Source organism: Periplaneta americana, chromosome 2 (assembly GCF_040183065.1).
Source record: "Periplaneta americana isolate PAMFEO1 chromosome 2, P.americana_PAMFEO1_priV1, whole genome shotgun sequence".
NCBI lineage: Eukaryota > Metazoa > Arthropoda > Insecta > Blattodea > Blattidae > Periplaneta > Periplaneta americana.
Window position 1 is genome coordinate 5,451,678 of NC_091118.1, and position 20,963 is coordinate 5,472,640.

At 34.3% G+C, this 20,963-nt stretch overlaps 1 protein-coding gene across 5 annotated transcripts in view; it reads left to right on the top strand.

The window, feature by feature from the left end:
- Window positions 1-20,536, top strand: part of LOC138712002 (zinc finger protein 345-like) — a 54,075-nt gene extending 33,539 nt beyond the window's left edge. For 2 of the 5 annotated variants that reach the window (XM_069843361.1, XM_069843371.1), the window contains exons 2-4: window positions 603-842; window positions 3,159-3,253; window positions 5,537-7,735. In XM_069843361.1, coding sequence (XP_069699462.1) covers window positions 603-842; window positions 3,159-3,253; window positions 5,537-7,145 — 1,944 coding nt within the window. In that variant the 3' untranslated portion in view covers window positions 7,146-7,735. Of the gene's footprint in view, window positions 1-602; window positions 843-3,158; window positions 3,254-5,536; window positions 7,736-11,104; window positions 11,405-13,677 lie in introns of those variants that run through there. The other 3 variants (XR_011335582.1, XM_069843397.1, XM_069843388.1) reach the window with 3 other exon arrangements.
- The last annotated feature ends 427 nt before the right edge of the window (window positions 20,537-20,963 follow it).

Consider the following 20,963-nt stretch of genomic DNA (forward strand, 5'->3'; position numbering starts at 1 on the left):
TAGGACGACCAAGGTTCTACAAGAACTGTAGCGCAACTGTGTGTGTGCGTGTGTGTTTTTTTACATGTAAAAATAGTGCAAAAAACATAAAACTCACACCATTATAAACAACATGACGCTCTATAAATTCTACTTATTTGATGATGTTGAGGATGATAATTATGTCCTACTTAATTGTAATCTAATACTAATATGTATACTAATGTGTTTATTTTTATTTTTACTGTGTACATTTTTTTTTAATTGAATTATCGGCTTCTGTTTTTATGTGATTCGTATTTGATTCTAATAACATTAATATGTATTTCACTATGTTTATTTTTAATTTATGAGCTAAATTTTGTGTAACTACCTCTTTTGATCTCATTATGTACCTAAATTGTATCAGTATGTAATTACTTAATTCCGATCCAGTTTTATGTTCAACTATGTAAGCAAGTTTTAATCCTGGTTGAGTGTAAGAGAAGGCCTTACGGCCTTAACTCTGCCAGGTTAAATAAAGCCATTATTATTATTATTATTATTATTATTATTATTATTATTATATTTTCTTCACATGTACCCTTGCACCGTGGAATGATTCTGATAATCTCATGTTGTAGTTCGAGATGGACGGAGGCGTCAAGAATGAGCCTGAATCAGATGGTGACGCCGAGACTCAGTCCCCACGCTACCAGCCGCAGTTCGTCAACATAAAGGAGGAGCGAATGGCAGATGGCGACAGAGAAGACGAGGACGACGATGACGAAGATGATGATGAAGAAAGCATGACCGAGGCTGTCATGTTCCCGATTGTCAAAACTGAGTACAACATAGCGGACGTGGCTAGAAACGAAGTGAAGGTGAGTTCACCATATCTGGAGGCACTGGAAATCCACCCCCATTCATCATTCATTGTGAATAATAATTGTCACCTTCGTCAAGCCTCTGGGATAGCGAGCTCCGAGTCTACACACGGGAGTGAGTCAGTTATCCTGCTTATGCTTATTTCCTGAATATGTTTTTCGAGGTTTTTACCAATTGAAGCAAATGTTAGGTAATGTCATGGTCAATTGTCAAACTCGTCACGTTATTATGACCAAATTGCACTGAAACTAGAGAAGCTCGCATTAGATACAGCATCAGTATATAACTGAATAAAAAATAACTACTAGCATTTGGTACCAGTGCTGCCATCTATCTTCACAGTTATTGAACATAATCATTCTTATCAACAGTCATCATCATTATCATTGTCACCAATCATAAATCACCATCAATATTTATTAGTATCAATCATTATCAATATTTATCATCATTAATCAGCTGTCATCAGTATTTATCACCATTAATCAGCTGTTATCAATATTTATCACTATCATTAATCAGCTGTTATCAGTATTTATCATCATTAATCAGCTGTTATCAGTATTTATCACCATTAATCACCTGTTATCAGTATTTATCACTATCATTAATCAGCTGTTATCAGTATCTATCATCATTAATCAGCTGTTATCAGTATTTATCATCATTAGTCAGCTGTTATCAGTATTTATCATCATTAATCAGCTGTTATCAATACTTATCACTATCATTAATCAGCTGCTATCAGTATTTATCATTAATCAGCTGTTATCAGTATTTATCACCATTAATCAGCTATTATCAGTATTTATCACTATCAGTAACAAGCTGTTATTAGTATTTATCATCATTAGTCAGCTGTTATCAGTATTTATCACCATTAATCAGCTGTTATCAGTATTTATCACCATTAATCAGCTATTATCACTATTTATCATCATTAATCAGCTGTTATCAGTATTTACCATCATTAAGCAGCTGTTATCAATATTTATCACCATCATTAATGAACTGTTATCAGTATTTATCACCATTAATCAGCTGTTATCAATATTTATCGCTATCATTAATCAGCTGTTATCAGTATTTATCACCATTAGTCAGCTGTTATCAAAATTTATCACTATCATTAATCAGCTGTTATCAGTATTTATCATCATTAATCAGCTGTCAGTATTTATCACTATCACTAATCAGCTGTTATCAGTATTTATCATCATTAATCAGCTGTTATCAGTATTTATCACCATTAATCAGCTGTTATCAGTATTTATCACTATTAATCAGCTGTTATCAATATTTATGACTATCATTAATCAGCTGTCATCAGTATTTATCATCATTAATATTTATCACTATCATTAATCAGCTGTTATCAATATTTATCACTGGCATTAATCAGCTGCTATCAGTATTTATCATCATTAATCAGCTGTTATCGATATTTATCACTATCATTAATCAGCTGTTATCAGTATTGTCATCTTTAATCAGCTGTTATCAATATTTATCACTGTCATTAATCAGCTGTTATCAGTATTTATCACCATTAATCAGCTGTTATCAATATTTATCATTATTAATCAGCTGTTATCAGTATTTATCATTATTAATCAGCTGTTATCAGTATTTATCACCATTAATCAGCTGTTATCAATATTTATCACTGTCATTAATCAGCTGTTATCAGTATTTATCACCATTAATCAGCTGTTATCAATATTTATCACTATCATTAATCAGCTGTTATCAGTATTTATCACCATTAATCAGCTGTTATCAATATTTATCACTATCATTAATCAGCTATTGTCAATATTTATGACCATTAATCAGCTGTTATCAGTATTTATCACTATCATAGTCAGCTGTTATCAGTATTTAACACCATTAATCAGCTGTTATCAATATTTATCACTGTCATTAATCAGCTGATATCAGTATTTATCACCATTAATCAGCTGTTATCGATATTTATCACTATCATTAATCAGCTGTTATCAGTATTTATCACCATTAATCAGCTGTTATCAATATTTATCACTATCATTAATCAGCTGTTATCAGTATTTATCACCATTAATCAGCTGTTATCAATATTTATCACTATTAGCATTTATCAGCTCATCACCATTTTTAATCAACCACTACAATGATCAGTCATTATCAGTCATAAATCGTCACTTCCGCTGTTAATATGAATCATCATTGCTCTCACCTATATCATCATCTAATTAATCATCTTCATTGCATAAATAGTGGCTGTAGTAGTTTCATCTGTCTGTCATGTTAATGTTGTTTCATTTGTTCAGTTTGACGCAGTGGAGGCACCTTCTGTTAAGCAAGAGGCTAAAGATGATCTGCCTGTGGACGACGGTGAATATGAGCAGGAAAAGCTGGAGATCAGGTGAGCAGATTTGTGCTATTCTGATTGCACCATCACAGACCTCTGTAGGTATATCTGTTTGTGTGTGGCAATATGATACGCATATTTTGCTTGGATTGCTTTCGCTCAGGAATAAAACGGTTTTGCATGTTGTGTGTCCGAGTGTCTACTCTCATGAAAGAAGCTGTGCACAGGATTTTTAACGCTTTTAAAATTTCGTCATAATTGCCATACCTTGGGTTCGAGTCCATGACTCTTAAGTGTAATAGCGAATTTGATAACCATCCATACGATTTTGAAGCTTTGGTTTTATTCATTACATACAGGGTGTTTCAAAAGTAACACAAAATTGCAATTAAAATTGAATGACTCAGACACGTCAAACCTTATGTTTACAAAGAAATATTTTTGTGGAAAGAAAATTTTTTGCGACTATTATTGTGCGAATTAAGTCCTCATCGATAACATTTTTAAATGGTACCCTAAGCTTTTCTTTAATACATGAAAGAACATATTTTTTATGCAATATTTCATTTGTTTTGTACACAAGCACCATAGTTACGGTTACTTTGGTAACAATTTTTATTGTTGATGCATTTTGTTAGTCCCTGTATTTTATAAACAGTTTCGTTAATGGAATCAACATGGAACAAAGCAATGTTAAGCCTGGCAGCTCCCTTGGTGCCATTCGACTGCAATAGACTACATGCTGGTACTGGGTTTCCCCTTCTCCCTTATTTTCATCATCATCCTCACCCATTCCCTACACTACACTTACACGAACATCTACACATACACTCACCCTACTACACGACATAACTCTCTCCACAGCAGGCCTGGGTTCAAATCTTGGTTTGGGTTAAGTTACCTGGTTGAGATTTTTTCCGGGGTTTTCTCTCAACCCATTAAGAGCAAATGCTGGGTAACTTTCGGCACTGGACCCTGGACTCATTTTGCCAGCATTATCACCTTCATCTAACTCAGATGCTAGATAACTGTAATTGTTGATAAAGCGTCGTAAAGTAACCGACTTTAAAATAACTTTCTCCAGATACAAATCATGCACAACGTGGCCCGCTGAAGTGGTGTGCAACTTGAAAATGGGTCACAGTCCTGCTATCTATCTGCAATATGCGGAACCCGAATCATGCAAGTGAAATGGATAGGCATTTGATACATAGTAATAATAATAATAATAATAATAATAATAATAGTAATAGTTTTATTTTCCCTGGCAGAGTTAAGGCCATCAGGCCTTCTCTTCCCACTCAACCAGGATCAAGTCACACACAAAAAAATACATACCGGTATACAAATATTAACTTAAAAATAATAATAAACATAATTAAGTAAAAAAGAAATTGAATACATATACACAATCAGTATTAACTTTAAAATAACAATAATAAAAAATATATATAATAAAAAAGAAAGAGACTGAATACATAATCACAAACAGGAAAATACATTCTAGTATACAGTATTAACTAAAAAAAAAAAGAATTAATACATATGAATATAATCTCACAACTACATACACATATTATTTCAAAAAACATTTTTGACGTGTTGCGGCACTTGTCGACAGACAGCAAAATCTTGCTATTTTTCATTATCGTTTTTGTTTTTTTCCAAGTTCTTCAACAATTATCTTGTCATCCATAGCTTTTGTAATCACTTGGTAGATTCTTAACATTCTTGAAACAGCGTGGTGTGCGAGACTTGCCTATTTCCAATAATGGTGACAATTTTTAGGAAGCGTTTGAATTTACACCAACACATACTGTCTTCACCGACACTGGGTAGTAAAGCTTGCAACTAGACGACCAGACTCTGTACAGAGCCTTTCAGGTATAAGAGCTGTATTGTTGTATTCACCAAACACAGACTTCAGCTTGCCCTTGACAAGCAGGGCTGCGGGCACTAGCAGTAAATTGAGAATTGCAGGCAGATATTCTCAATACTCTTGGAAATAGGATGTTTTAAGAATTTTCAGGCAACGAAATAAGATCTCTTAAACAGGATGGCAAGCGCGTATTAAACAGTGAATTTCATATGATTTTGTATAGGAAATGTCAAGAGTTTGGGAGAAAAGAGTGTGTAATATGGCATAATGTAATAAATGGGCACATATTATCGGAGTTTCACTGTAAAGTATTTTATTTTCAATACAGCAACAATTAATAGTAATTATAAGTCACAGTCAACAGATTCGTCTGCGACACACGCTGGAAATCAGTAGTGCAGCTTCATAGTAAAGTTTTAAATTTGTAAAGAAAGTTGAAATTCACTTGTGTATTTTAGGTTGGAAGATTTCAATAAGCAAAACCTGGCAGGTGGCAGCACTGGGTCTGCAGCATCCCAACTGTATCGATATACCGGCCATTATATCCAGCAGGATCACAGTAGCCTGCGTGATTGTGTATGCAGCCAGTGCGGCACGACGTTCAAGAACTCAGGGTTCAATACACTGACGCAAAACAATTCTAAAGTGCTTTGCAAGAGTTGCATTGTGGGTTGCAGCACGTCTTTACCGAACAGTATCCAAGGAGACGGGGACATGACCGATTCTGACGAGAGGTCGTTTTCATGCGAGTTCTGTAAGAAAGATTTCCCGAAACACGAATATCTAATGAAACATCTACGGGTTCACACGGAAGGAAAACCATACAGATGTGAAGTGTGCAATGAAAGCTTTCCGAGATACGGAGATCTAAAGAAACATGCTGTGGAACACAATGGGGGGAAACCTTACGAGTGTAAATATTGCAATAAGAGGTTCTCGGAGAAAGGAAATCTGAAGACTCATTGTTTGATGCATACCGGAGACATGCCATATCAGTGTCACGTATGTCAGAAACGTTTTCCTCATAACGCGTACTTGATAGGACATCTCCGAATCCACACTGGTGAAAAGCCGTACGAATGCCATATCTGTAGTAAACGCTTTACTCATAACAGTGGACTTAAAACCCATATCCGTGTTCACACAGGAGAAAAGAGATATCATTGCAATGTTTGCGATAAGGTTTTTTCCACAACGTCTATTCTGAACACTCATTTACGAATACACACAGGGGAGAAACCGTATCAATGCGAGGTTTGTAAGAAATGTTTTCGATCTAGCAGCAACCTTAAAATGCACACGTACATACATACGGGAGGCAAAAGTTATAAATGTAAAGTTTGCGACAAGGCCTTCTCTACTACTTCCTCACTAAATTTACATTCTTTACGTGTGCATTCAGGTAAAAAAGAATACCAGTGTTCAGTTTGCGAGAAAAGGTTTTCAGATGTTTGCAAGTTGAAAACTCATTCCCGTATCCACGCTGAAGAAAAACCGTATGCTTGCACCATGTGTGACAAAAAGTTTTCTCACCGCCCTAATCTTAATTTGCATATCCGTATTCATACAGGAGAAAAGCCGTATTCGTGTGACGTTTGTCAGAAGCGTTTCAGTTCCAGTAGCGCTCTTACAAGTCACGCACGCATACATACGGGAGAGAAGAAATATCAGTGCACAGTGTGTAACAAATTATTCGCGAATAGTTCCACTCTTGTTACACATTCGTACATTCATTCTGGGGAAAAGCCGTATGAATGTGAGGTGTGTAAAAAACGCTTTCGTTCTAACAGTAATTTAAGGACACATTCGTATATCCATACAGGAGGAAGGCGGTACACATGCGGAATTTGTAATTCGCAGTTCTCTAGCAAATCTAATCTTAATACACATTCTCTTCACGTTCATAAAATTATTAAACAGCATCCAAATCCGTTGGTTGTGAAGCCTCCAGGATCTAATAATACAACTAATCCGGTAACCACAACAGATGCCGTGCCTATGAAAGATTTAGAGACTGAATCCGCTCCTCAGAATAATGCGCACGCAGCCAGTGATGTTGCTTCTTAAGGTTCAATTGTTGCAATGTAAGTATGCTTATGTAAGACGACAAAATAGAGTTAAATCATTTAGATCTATGCAAATAACTAATATTAAGAGCAAACAGAACGTTAATTGAAAAGCTGTTTACCTAATTATATAGTTGTTGGGTATAGATTATGTAGGTTAATCTGAATAATGCACGTTTAAGCCTGCTCTTGAACATTCCTTATAGCACAGAGAGTCTATGAATGAATATTGTTACGTTTCTGTTCGCTGAATACGCAATCCGAAATGTGTAGAATAATTCCGTATTGGAATAATTGAGAATTCGCAGTCATAATAAGTGTTGCTATCATGTATGCAAATAATGTAAATTTTGAAATAGCAATTTTATTGGGATGTAATCCGGAAATAACTGTTCCACGTCAGAATATTAGAGCCTGAAATTTGGTATAGTTATTTTAATGATTTTATTTCGTATATTTGGGCAATAAATTGCATAAAGTCGCTCCTCCCTGTGTAATTATATTGCAGATCGTAGTGAGTACGATAAATGTGAATGAATGTTTCAAGTAATGTAGAAAAATATTTTGTGAAATAAATTATGATACAAAATATGTTGAGTTTGAATACTTATGTTGCTCTAAAAAGTTCAACATTATTGAAATATTTTATCAGCCTATTTTGTGTTAAGTTGATCTTTCATTTTCTTCTGTGTTCATTGTGTAACATACCCTTTGGGAAGTTATTCCTACCAGATCCTGAACTTTTTTTTGGTCAGCAATCCTTTATACCACATTTTCCGCCGTTACAAATCAGTAACATATTCCATCTCATACAGCAATAGCGGACTATGTGAATTTTCGTGTTGATATACATCAGTTGTTTATTACACAAATCTCGCTATAAATATACTGCTTTACCTAGTTTACAAGGAAGGCTTACCAAATGATATTGATTTTCGCAACGATTTTATTCCTATACGTTCCATTTGAGAAAAAAAAAGTCCTAGGCTTCGAGATACGATTTTTTTAAATAATCGTTCGACTCATTTAAGCCTCATATCTCCATTCTCATCGTGAAGAACAAAATGTTTAAGGCCCCAATTGTTTATGCATTGCCCTCCACTCAAAATCAACTTATGAAAACTCACCTCTTCAAGTGATTTCACGAAGTATACTTTACATCTGTCAGTGATCATAGCATTCATTTTATAGACTCATGGGCCAGTTACCAAGGTAGACAGGCTGTAGAAAGAAGAACTTCAGAAGGTAAATTGGTGAAAATGTTAACAATTCCAAAGCATACGGCTCTGATTGTTCAGTCTCTTCTAAAATTTATGGCTGTAGTAGGCCTACTTGGAAAAATTTTATTCAGAAGATCTCTGATAGTGTTTTGTTACTTGGCACGAATTGCATCAGACAGATAATGCGATAAAATAGCAGTCCTTAACACATAATCAGTTTGCATCTCCTAGATATATGAATATGTTTAAATAAATGGATGACTGGCATAAAGCCGGGTAATTTGGCAACAAATCTGACAAATTCATCATTCCTATAGAATTCTGTTTTGACGCTGATGTGCAAAAATGCTCTAAAGTGACTGTGAGAAACATACTTTTCTGAAATGTTCGTGGTGCAAAGTTCCACTGTGCTTTCAGCAATTTTTACAATGATTTCCACTACTGTGGTCAGTACAGTGAGTAATTTCAGGTATGCTTACATTTCCTTATAATTTCTTCATAGACTATTCTGTAGTCAATTTCATGAATATTCTATATTTGACATGTCATTTTCATAACTTACATTATTTAAGGAGATTTTGAATTATGGTATGCAGCTAGATGAGATTTTTTGTCTAATATGTCTAGCACATAGCACTGTTTGCATTAACTATTATAGCTATGGATTGAAGAATTTGAAAAATCATATCTCGAAAAGTAGGCCCTTTCTGGATGTATAAATATATAGGGAGCTTCTTATTTCAAATGGAACGTATGGGAGAAAAATCGTTGTGAAAATCCATTATCACTTGGTGAACCTTCCTTGTTAGTCGTTGCTTGATGAGCTATCAATTAAGAAACACCTCTACCCAATTCTCATTGTATATGACAATAGATATTCTCATAATTTAATTTCAGTGTTCTATCCATTTCACTAATAATTATACTTATCTATGACAAGTAGCTATGGGTAAATGGTTACATATGTGCAAGAATTGCTTGATCTTTCAAACAAAAGGAAAGCTGTTGTTCTCTTTCAAGGTATGTTATTATATTGCCTTAATACTTTCTTGTATAATTATCATGATACATTTTGTTGATTTGTCCACGACACTAATATTGTTGTAGGTACAGGATCAGTCCATGTCAAATCAACAAGCGACTGAAACTTCATTTCTTAGAGTTTTATGATATTTAGCATGCAAGTTGTGTCTATGAAGAACATTATTAATATATAATTTGAGATTTTTTGGTTAGGCAGTTTTTCTCAAATTAATTTTTGAAAATCAGGAAAAAGTCCAACTTTCGTGAACATTGTTTACAAAGCAATCAGTATGTCCAAAACTTTTAACACTAAAAGAGCTCATCTGGTGTTCGTTTTAATTAGAACCTCAAGGGGATTAAAAAATCGGGAATTGATATAAATTGAGGCACTTAACTGAAGGTAGAAAGAAAAATATTTTCCCATAAATTAAGATGCCGATAAAGAACAAACTTTTGTCATACACGTCACAAAATTCAAACAGTTGATTTGAAGAAGTTCGTGATATTTGGTTGGTTTTGTTTTTGCATTATGATACATGATTATAATGGTATTGGAGGTGATGAGAAGTGAGTAGCAGATGCGTTTCGGGTATGTCTGTAAGCAATAATACTGTTGCCCTTTTCTTGCCAATACATTAATGCTGAAGAACTGAAATGATTTAAAACACAATGAGAATTCCATATACATACTACACAGAATTATTAACAATAGCAATGTCATACATGACCCATCCCTCATTTAGTTGCGCATTTCTAGGACATTTTTTCTTTTATTGTACAGACCCAGAAACAAAATTTGGGCCACCTGAATTTTCCAAGTTGCAGTTATAACATACTGCACATGCTCAGAGGACGGTATGCTATAACTGAAACTTGGGAAAATTCAGATGGCCCAAATTTTGTTTGTGGGTGTGTACTACAAGAAAAACCATTGACAGGAATTTATCTTAATAGCTTAGCAAGGAAGAATGCTTGATCATTCAAATTCTATTAGCCAGAAGTTGAGGATAAAAATATCATCAATCCTGATGAGCTTTGACGTTTCTCTCACCCCCTGCTATTGACAAGCATAATGGTAAACATTGTGGGTTTAATATGTGGTTAGATTTTGTTATTTATTTCCTGAACATGCAAAGGATCCAAGCTGCAGAGAGAACATTTTATAATATGCAGGTGCATGGCTGTGAACCCTCGAATCACTTTCTAACATGACCTCAAAACACAAATTCAGTACCTGAAATAGGTCACATATCTTTAGTATACAGTGTTATTTTGTGGGATAACATAGCCATTACAGAGGTATGTATAAAAACAATGAATAATTTAATCAGTGGTTATTTTTTTGAGGGGGGATAACATTGCCTTAACAAAGCATACGTATAAAAGCAATGAATAATGTAATCAGTGTTTTTTTTTCTGGGATAACATTGCCATAACAAACGTATGTATAAAAACAATGAATAATGTAATCAGTGGATCATGTTTAGAATTTACCAGGTTTTGATAATTTGTAAAACAGGAGAACATCATTTATGGTTAAAGTCAAAGCCTGCTAATTTTTAAACATGGCACACTGATTAAGCTATTTTTAATTTTTTATACGGTACATTCGTTTCTTATTCTAATGTTAAATTCTGTCCTATGTTCAGAAAATACACGATAGTCTATATTATGAAATTGATCTTGTGACTAACAGTTCGTCATTGTTAAATTTCAGGTAACTTTCTGTAGACAACAATGAACTCAGGAAAAGTTGGCGGTCAAACAACATTCACATATTTGTAGCCATTACAGCAACGTCACTGAAAGCATACTTACATGCAGGATAATTTCTTTTTCTGCCTCTTGTTCTTGTATTCTTTTTTTCATTACTTATTTCCCAGTGTAAACGGTACTTGAAGAACGCAGAATGCTTAGTACTGAGTTAAGAGAAGCTCTGCATGCTTTAGCAACGAAAATACCAGTCATAAAACTGAAGAGAATTGAAGACACTTATCCATCACTGAATGTGGAACTGGTAAGTTGACGATCATGTTTGTGTGATACGGGTACATCAACTTCACAGCACGAGAAATGCCTTGATGTTATTTATGAAACTTAAAAGTAATCTAATTTATGTTTTATAAGTGAAATTATGTTTCGAGGAGAAGTAGTTTAGCTTAGGTAATCATTTAGTTTAATATGTATAAGATTTTGTGTCCTTTTCTTCCCCGTGTAAATTTAAAGAATGTTGTAGAGAAAATTAAAATTAGATTCAGTATAGTATTATATTATATGGCTGCTATGTTATATTTTTACACTCCTATTCTTATAGCTCTCGTAGCAATGGAGATACAACATTTTTCTTTAATGAAATAACTTAAAATATTAGAAGATCCTTTGGCCAACTGTATGAAATTTCGCCAGCAACCTCTGGTAAGCAATTTGGACAATTCACAGTATTTAAGAGAAAGATCATTTGAATCATGTAAATATATGATGCAAGGACTAGATTACTGATGAGTGAATGAAATTCATTAACATATTACAAAATGTGGCATGAGAGCAGTACCTGATAATTATAAATTACCTAAGTATGTTCATTATTTTTCAAGACTTCTAATGTTGCTTTAAAAGCAGTGTTGCTTTATCGATCACGTGATAAAATTTTACGCCTAATTTTTATTAGAATCATAGTGCAAAAGATGTGTACATTTTTTTTCTCTATTTTCTTTCTATGTTTTGTTATAATTCTGTGCCTGATTTTTATTACAACCATAATGCAGAAGATGTGTTCCACTTTTTCTTTATTTTCTTTCTGTGTTTTGTGATAGAATTCTACGAGTCATTTTTACTACAACCATAATGCCAAAGATGTGTTTCTTTTTATTCTTTATTTTCTTCTGTGTTTTGTGATGGATTTCTACGCCTGATTTTTATTACAACCATAGTGTAAAATATGTGTTCCATTTTTTCTTTATTTTCTTTCTGTATTTTGTGATAGAATTCTACGAGTCATTTTTATCACAATCATAATACAAAAGATGTGTTTCTTTTATTCTTTATTTTCTTCTATGATTTGTGATGGAATTCTACGCCTGATTTTTATTACAACCATAGTGTAAAAGATGTGTTCCATTTTTTCTTTATTTTCTTTCTGTGTTTTGTGATAGAATTCTACGAGTCATTTTTATTACAAACGTAATGACAAAGATGTGTTTCTTTTTATTCTTTATTTTCTTCTGTGTTTTGTGATGGAATTCTACGCCTGATTTTTATTACAACCATAGTGTAAAAGATGTGTTCCATTTTTTCTTTATTTTCTTTCTGTTTTTTGTGATAGAATTCTACGAGTCATTTTTATTACAACCATAATGACAAAGATGTGTTTCTTTTTATTCTTTATTTTCTTCTGTGTTTTGTGATGGAATTCTACGCCTGATTTTTATTACAACCATAGTGTAAAAGATGTGTTCCATTTTTTCTTTATTTTGTTTCTGTATTTTGAGATAGAATTCTACAAGTCATTTCTATTACAACCATAATACAAAAGATGTGTTTCTTTTTATTCTTTATTTTCTTCTGTGTTTTGTATTTTTGGTATCATATTTGCCTCTTTGTCTCATTATATGGTTTTCAATATTAAACTTGGCTGTGATTGACTGGACGGTGTGACTTCTGGTGTTCCAAATAAGTACTTTAGTACGATTCTTGGCACCTCTCAGTGCAGTCCCTACCCGGAGATCCGATTGAGGACTATTTTACCTACGGAGAATTTTACACTGAGGGACTCCATGAGTCAGAAGCAGTGAAAAATATAGTGGGACTGCGTTGGTGTTAATGCAACTTATGTGGGTACCTCTTGGACTATAGTGGACTTTATGTTGTCAGAAAACAGCTGGATACATTAAGAAGATTGATTGATTCTGTGTTTGATGGAATTCTATGCCTGATTTTTATTACAACCATAGTATAAAAGATGTGTTCCATTTTTTTCTTTATTTTCTTTCTGTGTTTTGTGATAGAATTCTACGAGTCATTTTTATTACAACCATAATGCAAAAGCTGTGTTCCTTTTTTTTTTTTTTTTTTTTTTTTTCCTTTATTTTCTTTTTGTTTTAGAATTCTACACCTGTTTTTATTACAACCATAGTAGGAAAGTTTTTCCCTTTTTTTCTTCCTTTATTTTCTTTCTGTGCTTTCGTTTCTGTCTCTGCCTTTTTCTTTGTTTATTTCAACAGCTGCTAACAACCCCAGGTGGTTCTAAGTATCTCTTGCAAGCAGTAACAGCTGTTTTGTTGTCATTTTCAGACTGTTGTGCTGAGAGAAGATGGAAAATATTCCAAGGAGAAAAATGACACAGACTCTGCTCAAGCTGAGGAGAAAGTAATCTGTTTGAAGTGCAGGCAGGAATTCAGCAGCGCGGCCTATCTAACTTATCATCTTAAAATGCACGAGCGTGGTCGAGTTTATGTGTGTGAGATCTGTGATAAGGGATTTCCAAGGAAGTACTTGTTCGACAGACATTACCTCAAGTGCGCCTGGGATCCGATGCACTGTGCAACCTGCGACAGGGCATTCTTCTGTAGGCAGCACCTCATAAAACACTGCAGGAAGTGCAAACAGCAAAACGAAAAATAGAGGTTATATGCTGCTCTTTGCATGTCGTATTTTATATATAAGGTGATTTATATACTCATATCACATCGTTGTGGGTGAAAGAACAGTTCTGCCTTATTATTATTATTTCATGTAACAATCTCATTGAAGAGTGTACTGTACATACAGGGTGGCACACGAAATGTCATACCATTTATTTTACACATAACACGTATTGATTTGTATTAAAGCTTTACAAAATTATACAGAATTAATAATCAGGATTTGGAATTTTATCTCTACTGCAGAACATGTTCCATATGACCGCCGTTTTGCCTCACAACCTCTTGCAAACGAACCCTTACATTCGTCACCACTTTTCGACACAAGTCTTCAGATAGCGCACGGTACAACTCCACTAGAAGGGCTCTGAGCTGCACCACATTTTCTGGCCTCCTTTGGTAGACTTTCTCTTTTAGGAACCCCCATAAATAGAAATCGCACGGATTAATGTCCGGGCTATAAGGCGGCCACATTTTGCCGCACCCATGTCGATGTGACATCACACGAAGATCAAATATCTCGTGCATGTAATCCAGAACGGTGTTTGCAGTGTGTGGACGGGCTCCATCTGAGTTTCCATAGGGAGACCTTTTGCCATGAGATGGGGGATAAAACTGCTTTCCAACATGGTTTTGTATCGAACTTGGTTGACAGTTTCATCGAAGAAAATTGGACCGATGATTCCATGGCTCGAAATTGCAGCCCATACAGAAACTTTTGCCCCAGACATTTCTTTTTCATGCAGCATGCGAGGAGGTTCCCTCGCCCAGAATCGAACGTTTTGTTTATTCACAATACTGTTCACATGAAAGTAGGCCTCGTCTGTAAACCATGTGTTGTGGAGCACAACGCCTTCTTCCATTGCCCACAACGCAAATTGTAGCCCATGTTCCTTGTTCCTTATCTCTCTCTATCTTATTTATTTTTTCTGCGACATCCTGCTCACGATAGCAACATTCAGCACTGCAAGCTGCTAAAACAGTGAGTTACACGAGCATGCGCAATGTCTCTCAGATACTTCTGATTAAAAATGATTTAAAAATTAATGGTCTATAATCAATCAAGTGATGCAACAATGGATTCTAAGATACTACTCTGAAGTTTCACTGTTACAACAATGACGTTACGTTTTAAAAACCCAGGAAGCGGATTTCTGAGATTCATTGTGCCCGACAGAAGATTAACATTGCCTTACACAGATATTTCCACTTTTAAAGTTTTTGTAATGTTTTCTCCCAAATCCCTTCAAATATCTACTTTACTTCTTTATTTTCAAAATATATATTTTATTATCGTTACATATTCCATTTGTTGCAATTGAAATACAGTAAAACCCCGATAACATGCTGTTCAAGGGACCAGGTGTAAACCGCGTATTAGGCGGGTATACTCATTTTGACTTATATACAGTATCTATTAGCATTTCCTTTATTGAAATACATGATTCATGAAAGGTAATACAGTATTACTCCAATATGTAATTACTGTACTGTACGTCAAAGACATTTACAATATGTACTGTACTTAATTCTTTCGGAAAAAAAGTCATTTATAGTTGTTTGCCGTGTGCATGTTCTCCAAGTCCTCGTGTTTACCACACTTCAGTTTCCTGCGATAATATCATCCCGACGATGTCGCAACTGTAGTGATTGAGTCGCGATTTTTTATTATCGTTCTTAATATCGATGATGGGATTCCTAATGAATCAGGGAGTTGTTTCTGAGTAAGAGTACTGTTTTCATCGTACCTTCGTAAGATTTCCAATTTTCCGACACAGAAAGCGTTTTTCGTTTAACACTCATTGTAATCACATTCACAGACACTTCAATACACTGAAGGACAACAAACTGCCCAGCAAAAATTTCCAGAATTTTATTACGGCCGAGTGAGGAATGTTGTTTGAGAGAGAGGGTTAGCAAGAGGGTGAGGTATTGTAACTGTATGTAGGCTTTAAGTGCGCAGGTAAGGAGTCGAATAAGAGAGCGTAACGAGAGGGTGGGATATTCTAAGGTATGAAGTATGAAGGTTTAAATGCGCAGGTAAAGGGTCGAATACCAATACTTTTCAGGTTAATGGCACCAGTGAGTTCAGTGACCAAGATGTTTTTTCATTGCTGTTACAATACATTGCTGAAAAGTACATCGAAAATATTCCACAAAAACAGCATATTATGCGGGACTTGAGCGCAACAAACGGGGTATTTTATAAAGGCGTTATATATGAACTGTGCAGGGAGCGGACAAAAAATGCGTATTACACGGGATGGCATAATAAAAGGGGGGGCGCGTCTTATCGAGGTTTTACTGTATAATTAATGTAAATTAAATTAAGAAGGATGTAATGAGTGACATACATATGTAGCTATTTAAGATTACTGATTTACCGAACTACGCATGTTACTGTCAGAATGCTGGATTCATCACAGGACTCTTCTTATCGCAAACTCGACTTCGAGTGATTAGAGTATTAAATGCGAGGTTTTTTACTGATCGATTTCATATGTAATAACCCGTATGCTCGAGGGAACAGTGGGCTGATGACAACTACTTCAGACTTTCAAGTGTATTCCTGCTTCACATTTTCTTGGTCGTCCCCTATCTCAGCAGATTGAGGGGCAATAATCTAGCTCTTGTTTTCGGAGTGGTTCTCTCCATGTTGTTCATTCCGTCATCATCTTTATATCAGGTTTGTTTATATGTATGTAATACCCTCTACATAGAGGTCATTTCTTATTTCAGTGTTTGGAGTTTGATCCAACACCTGCAGCCTTTTACAGCACATAGGAAGCTCATTTCGGCAGTTCTGTTCTCTGTAAGTCTTATTTCTTTATGGGCCAGGTATTTTTCATATTTACCTTTACTGGTTTTCCGGTTTCTGCATGTTGTACTGCTCTTTGCAATGCATTTTTCACACCTAGCTACTTCTTTCTTCTTTTGCTGATACAAAAACAATTCTCTTCCTCTCTATAATGTATTTTCAGAGCCTAATTAATTATAAAATTATCTTGCATTCCTCATCACTTTCATTTCTGGCTCTTTTACTCGATTTTTATATTTTTGTATAGTGAAGTAAATAGTGATTTAAGTGCCATATTTGTGAAAATTGAAAATTGTGCCTTCCTAGAATAACAGTTATTTATGCACCTAGCCCTAACATAAATAAGGATCGAAGTCCAGACGACTGTCTTGATACTGTTCCAATAGAGAGATGCATATAAAAAAATAAATAAAACGGCACTTAGATCGCTATTTACTTCAAGTCCTCAATTGAAGACCTGAATAGGCAAACATCGCAAGTCTAAAATTTACCAAATTTGAATTGTCACTTGACATACATTGTGTTTTGCGTAGACTACCTCTTGTAGAAAAAGAATATCCTAAGCCCGACTCTAAGCTTGTGTTTTTGAATCATACAGATATTTACGTCAAAACTTTTACATTGCAAACTTATATGGTTTTTTTTGGTTTCCTGAGAAATTCACTTCAATGGACTTGGGATGTTTGTCATTTCAGGTCTTGAATTATAGGTAAATGTATTACAGTTGACATAAAAATTGTAGAAATTCATGATAAATGTAAAAATTATATGTCAGAGGTGCAGAGGTAGTATTATATTGTAAACTCAGCAGCCAAGAGCTTCAAACTTGTAAGGCTTTATAGTAATAATAATAATAATAATAATAATAATAATAATAATAATAAATATAGTGAACCCTTGTATATGAAACCATTAACCTTAAATTTTTTTTGTCTACATTAAATCTACTTAAAGATTATTTTGTTATTCTCTATTAATTATTAATATACTTTTTGTAGCTTCATATCGGGTCCGAATACTCAACATCTGTAATCCCATTTCAGTCAGAGCTTTGACCTTCTCTTCCCATCTAATTTTAATTCTAAAAAGAAATGTTTCTAATTTATGCAGATTGTTAGTGTTTAGAGGACCATTCATTGTTTTTGTATGCCACTATAGCATTTATTTAAAGAGGTTATGAAATTCTAACATCAAAAATTAATTCAATTGCATTATATTAACGTTAATTAAAAACTAATTTTAACAGTAAACAATAAATTACGAATACAGAACTGCCAACTGTACATATAATATCTAATTTAAACTGTAAATTAAATTTAATTAAGATTAATTTAATCTTGGTATAAACATTACATATTGAGTATACATGCTTTAGAATTAAAAAGAAGGAATTTCAATATGCCACATAGCTATTAAAAAATTAATGTGCTTTAGGTTGGAAATAAATTTTTGTACAATGATAGCACCCTTAACTTTCCATCATTTTCATCAGCTATGAGCAGGACCGCCAAGAAGGGGGGGGGGGTGAAGGGGGCGAGTGCATATGGGCCCGTGAGCAATAAGGGCCCGTCAGATTAAGTGAGTCTGATTACTTTTTATTATCATGAATAATTATTCCTAGATACATACGGGTACCATAAAATTTTGTAAGAACATTTGTTACATAAATTTGACATATTACCTCAACAATAGTAGAATTAATACAAATTACCATTTCATATGTAAATATTTGACTTTTATATAATAGAATATCGGTTTCCCACATTAACGTTCACCGACACGACAATTGAGGGCCCCAGTATTTGCCTGAACTATGTTCCCGTCGCTTGTACTGAACACATTCAATTATTTATTGGCTTGTCCTTTTTAAGTAACAACCCCGTACTGGCCCACCACAATATGCTAGTGGACTCTCCCAAACCGATCTCGCAGGATACGTTTCCTTTTCAGTACATTGTATGTTTCGTGTCGAAACTTTCGTCTTTTCGTTGTCGTTTGTCTAGTAAATTCTGTTCATTAGTGTTACCGGTTATAGTTTAACTGCACAATGGACAAGTACAGGCGTAAGTCAGGAGCTGAGAAGCACAAGAAGAGACAGAAAAAATTGGAAGATAATAATAAGGGTGCTAGACTGCATGAAAAATACTATGGAGACATTAACAACAAGATCAGTGATGAGGCAAAATATTTAAAATCAATTCATACCTCTAATTTAGGGCCAACCCCACTGAAACCTATGAATCTCCTAAATAGTCTCAGGGAATTAAAGCTTGACAGTTTATTTCCAAATATTTGTATAGCCATTACAATATTCTATAAAATTCCTGTGATAGTTGCTGATGCTGAAAGATCCTTCAGCGAAATGAAGGAAATAAAAAATGTATTCAGATAAACAATGTGTCAAGAACGACTGAGTAACCTTGGCCTTCTTAGTCTGGAGAGCGATCTTGCTAGATCTTTAAATTTTGATGATTTAATTGATAAGTTTGCATCAATGAAGTCAAGGAGAGTTGTTTGTTGATGTCAGACTGCAAGTTAGAAATTACAGGTGTTTAGGAATAATGTTTTATGAATGTATAATATTGTGCTAATGTGAAGTTTTGCTAAAAGTTTTCAATGTAATAAAAGTGAATATTTTTAACTTATCTGTGTAAGGGGTTATCTTTTATTTATTTTGCAAATAATTATTATGGTTAGAATAACTGGTAACTTGTAATTGTTACTTTTTTCAATGGGGGTCCGAGTACAGTATTGCATAGGGGCTCATAAATTCTGTCAGCGGCCCTGGCTATGAGTATGTCTCATAGATGTCTCTATTGTCATAAAATATAGACCATTTAGTTCATCGGAAACTATCCAGAGTGCACCACATGCAATAGATCTACACTGTGCTCGTACTAAATAATAACGAGGGAGAATTGTTGTGATATCTCGGGGCACCTGAGTATCTGGAGAAAACCACCATGTTGCCTGAACCATGGGCATGCCCAACACAAGTTATGAATTCAGGGTGAATCGACCGAGATTTGAACCCATGTACCCTCGCTCATAATGCCAGCATTCTAGCACTGAGCCATCATGGCTATATATAACATTATTATGATATACAAATAAATATTTTATGTAAATTTGTGAAAAATTAATCCTCTACTCATTTTAATAAAATACTCCATTTTGAAACTTTTATTTCATAGCTTGAGCACACGATTTCAGTTATTGTTGTGTTGTAATGATTGATAATCAGGTCGTGTTTTGAAGACCTCTGAGTGAGCCATGAAAAAAAAACTTATTAAAGGACGTCTTGAAGTCCATTATAATAAGATATTTCTAAAAGCTGATTTGTTATAATGCATTGTTAAGCCAATTTTGCTCAGACGTTTTCAAATAAACTAAATTCATTTATTTTTAAATAATCACTACGTATGTATTTGATGTCCATATATCTTCTTCAGTGATCAAATGTTTACTGTGCTCTCCATTAAATCTAAGTATCCTTGGTTGAAACCTTGTGAAGAATGATTCCTTTTCATAGCAATAAATATTCTTACTCGAGTGTCTTAAAAGAAAAGTGATGAAGTATTCATCGAATTGTTATAATTGTGTGAAACGTTTATGGTGTTCGTGATTGTTATTGTGAGCATGGTTGCGATTGTAAAGATGTTTGGAATTTGAAATAAAATTTTGAAATTTTTTTTTTCCATTTCTGTCTTAAGGCTCGCTCTCACTTAGCGGAATCGAACCGAATCGAAATGAAAAGTCTGCTGCCGCTCACACTAGTGGAATCGAACCGAACAGTACTTTTGTATTTTGTGTTCTGTCATACAAAAGAGGATAATACTGCACAATATTTATTAATTTTTCTTCGTTCATGTTAAATTGTGATTTTTGTATATGTACTATTTCAGCAATAACTTTCAATAGTAAACAAATTAAGCTGCCAAGAATGGATGTGGTTCATTTGTTTTTTCACGAAGGTTTACGAGAACTTACGATCATACCCGAAACAAGAAATTTTGTTCCGGCAGTGGAATAAATATTATAGCTCATGAATTCTAATCTGTTTGATTTGCTTCAATTCGATTCAATGCGCTGCTTTCTGCTATCTTCCATTTAAATAC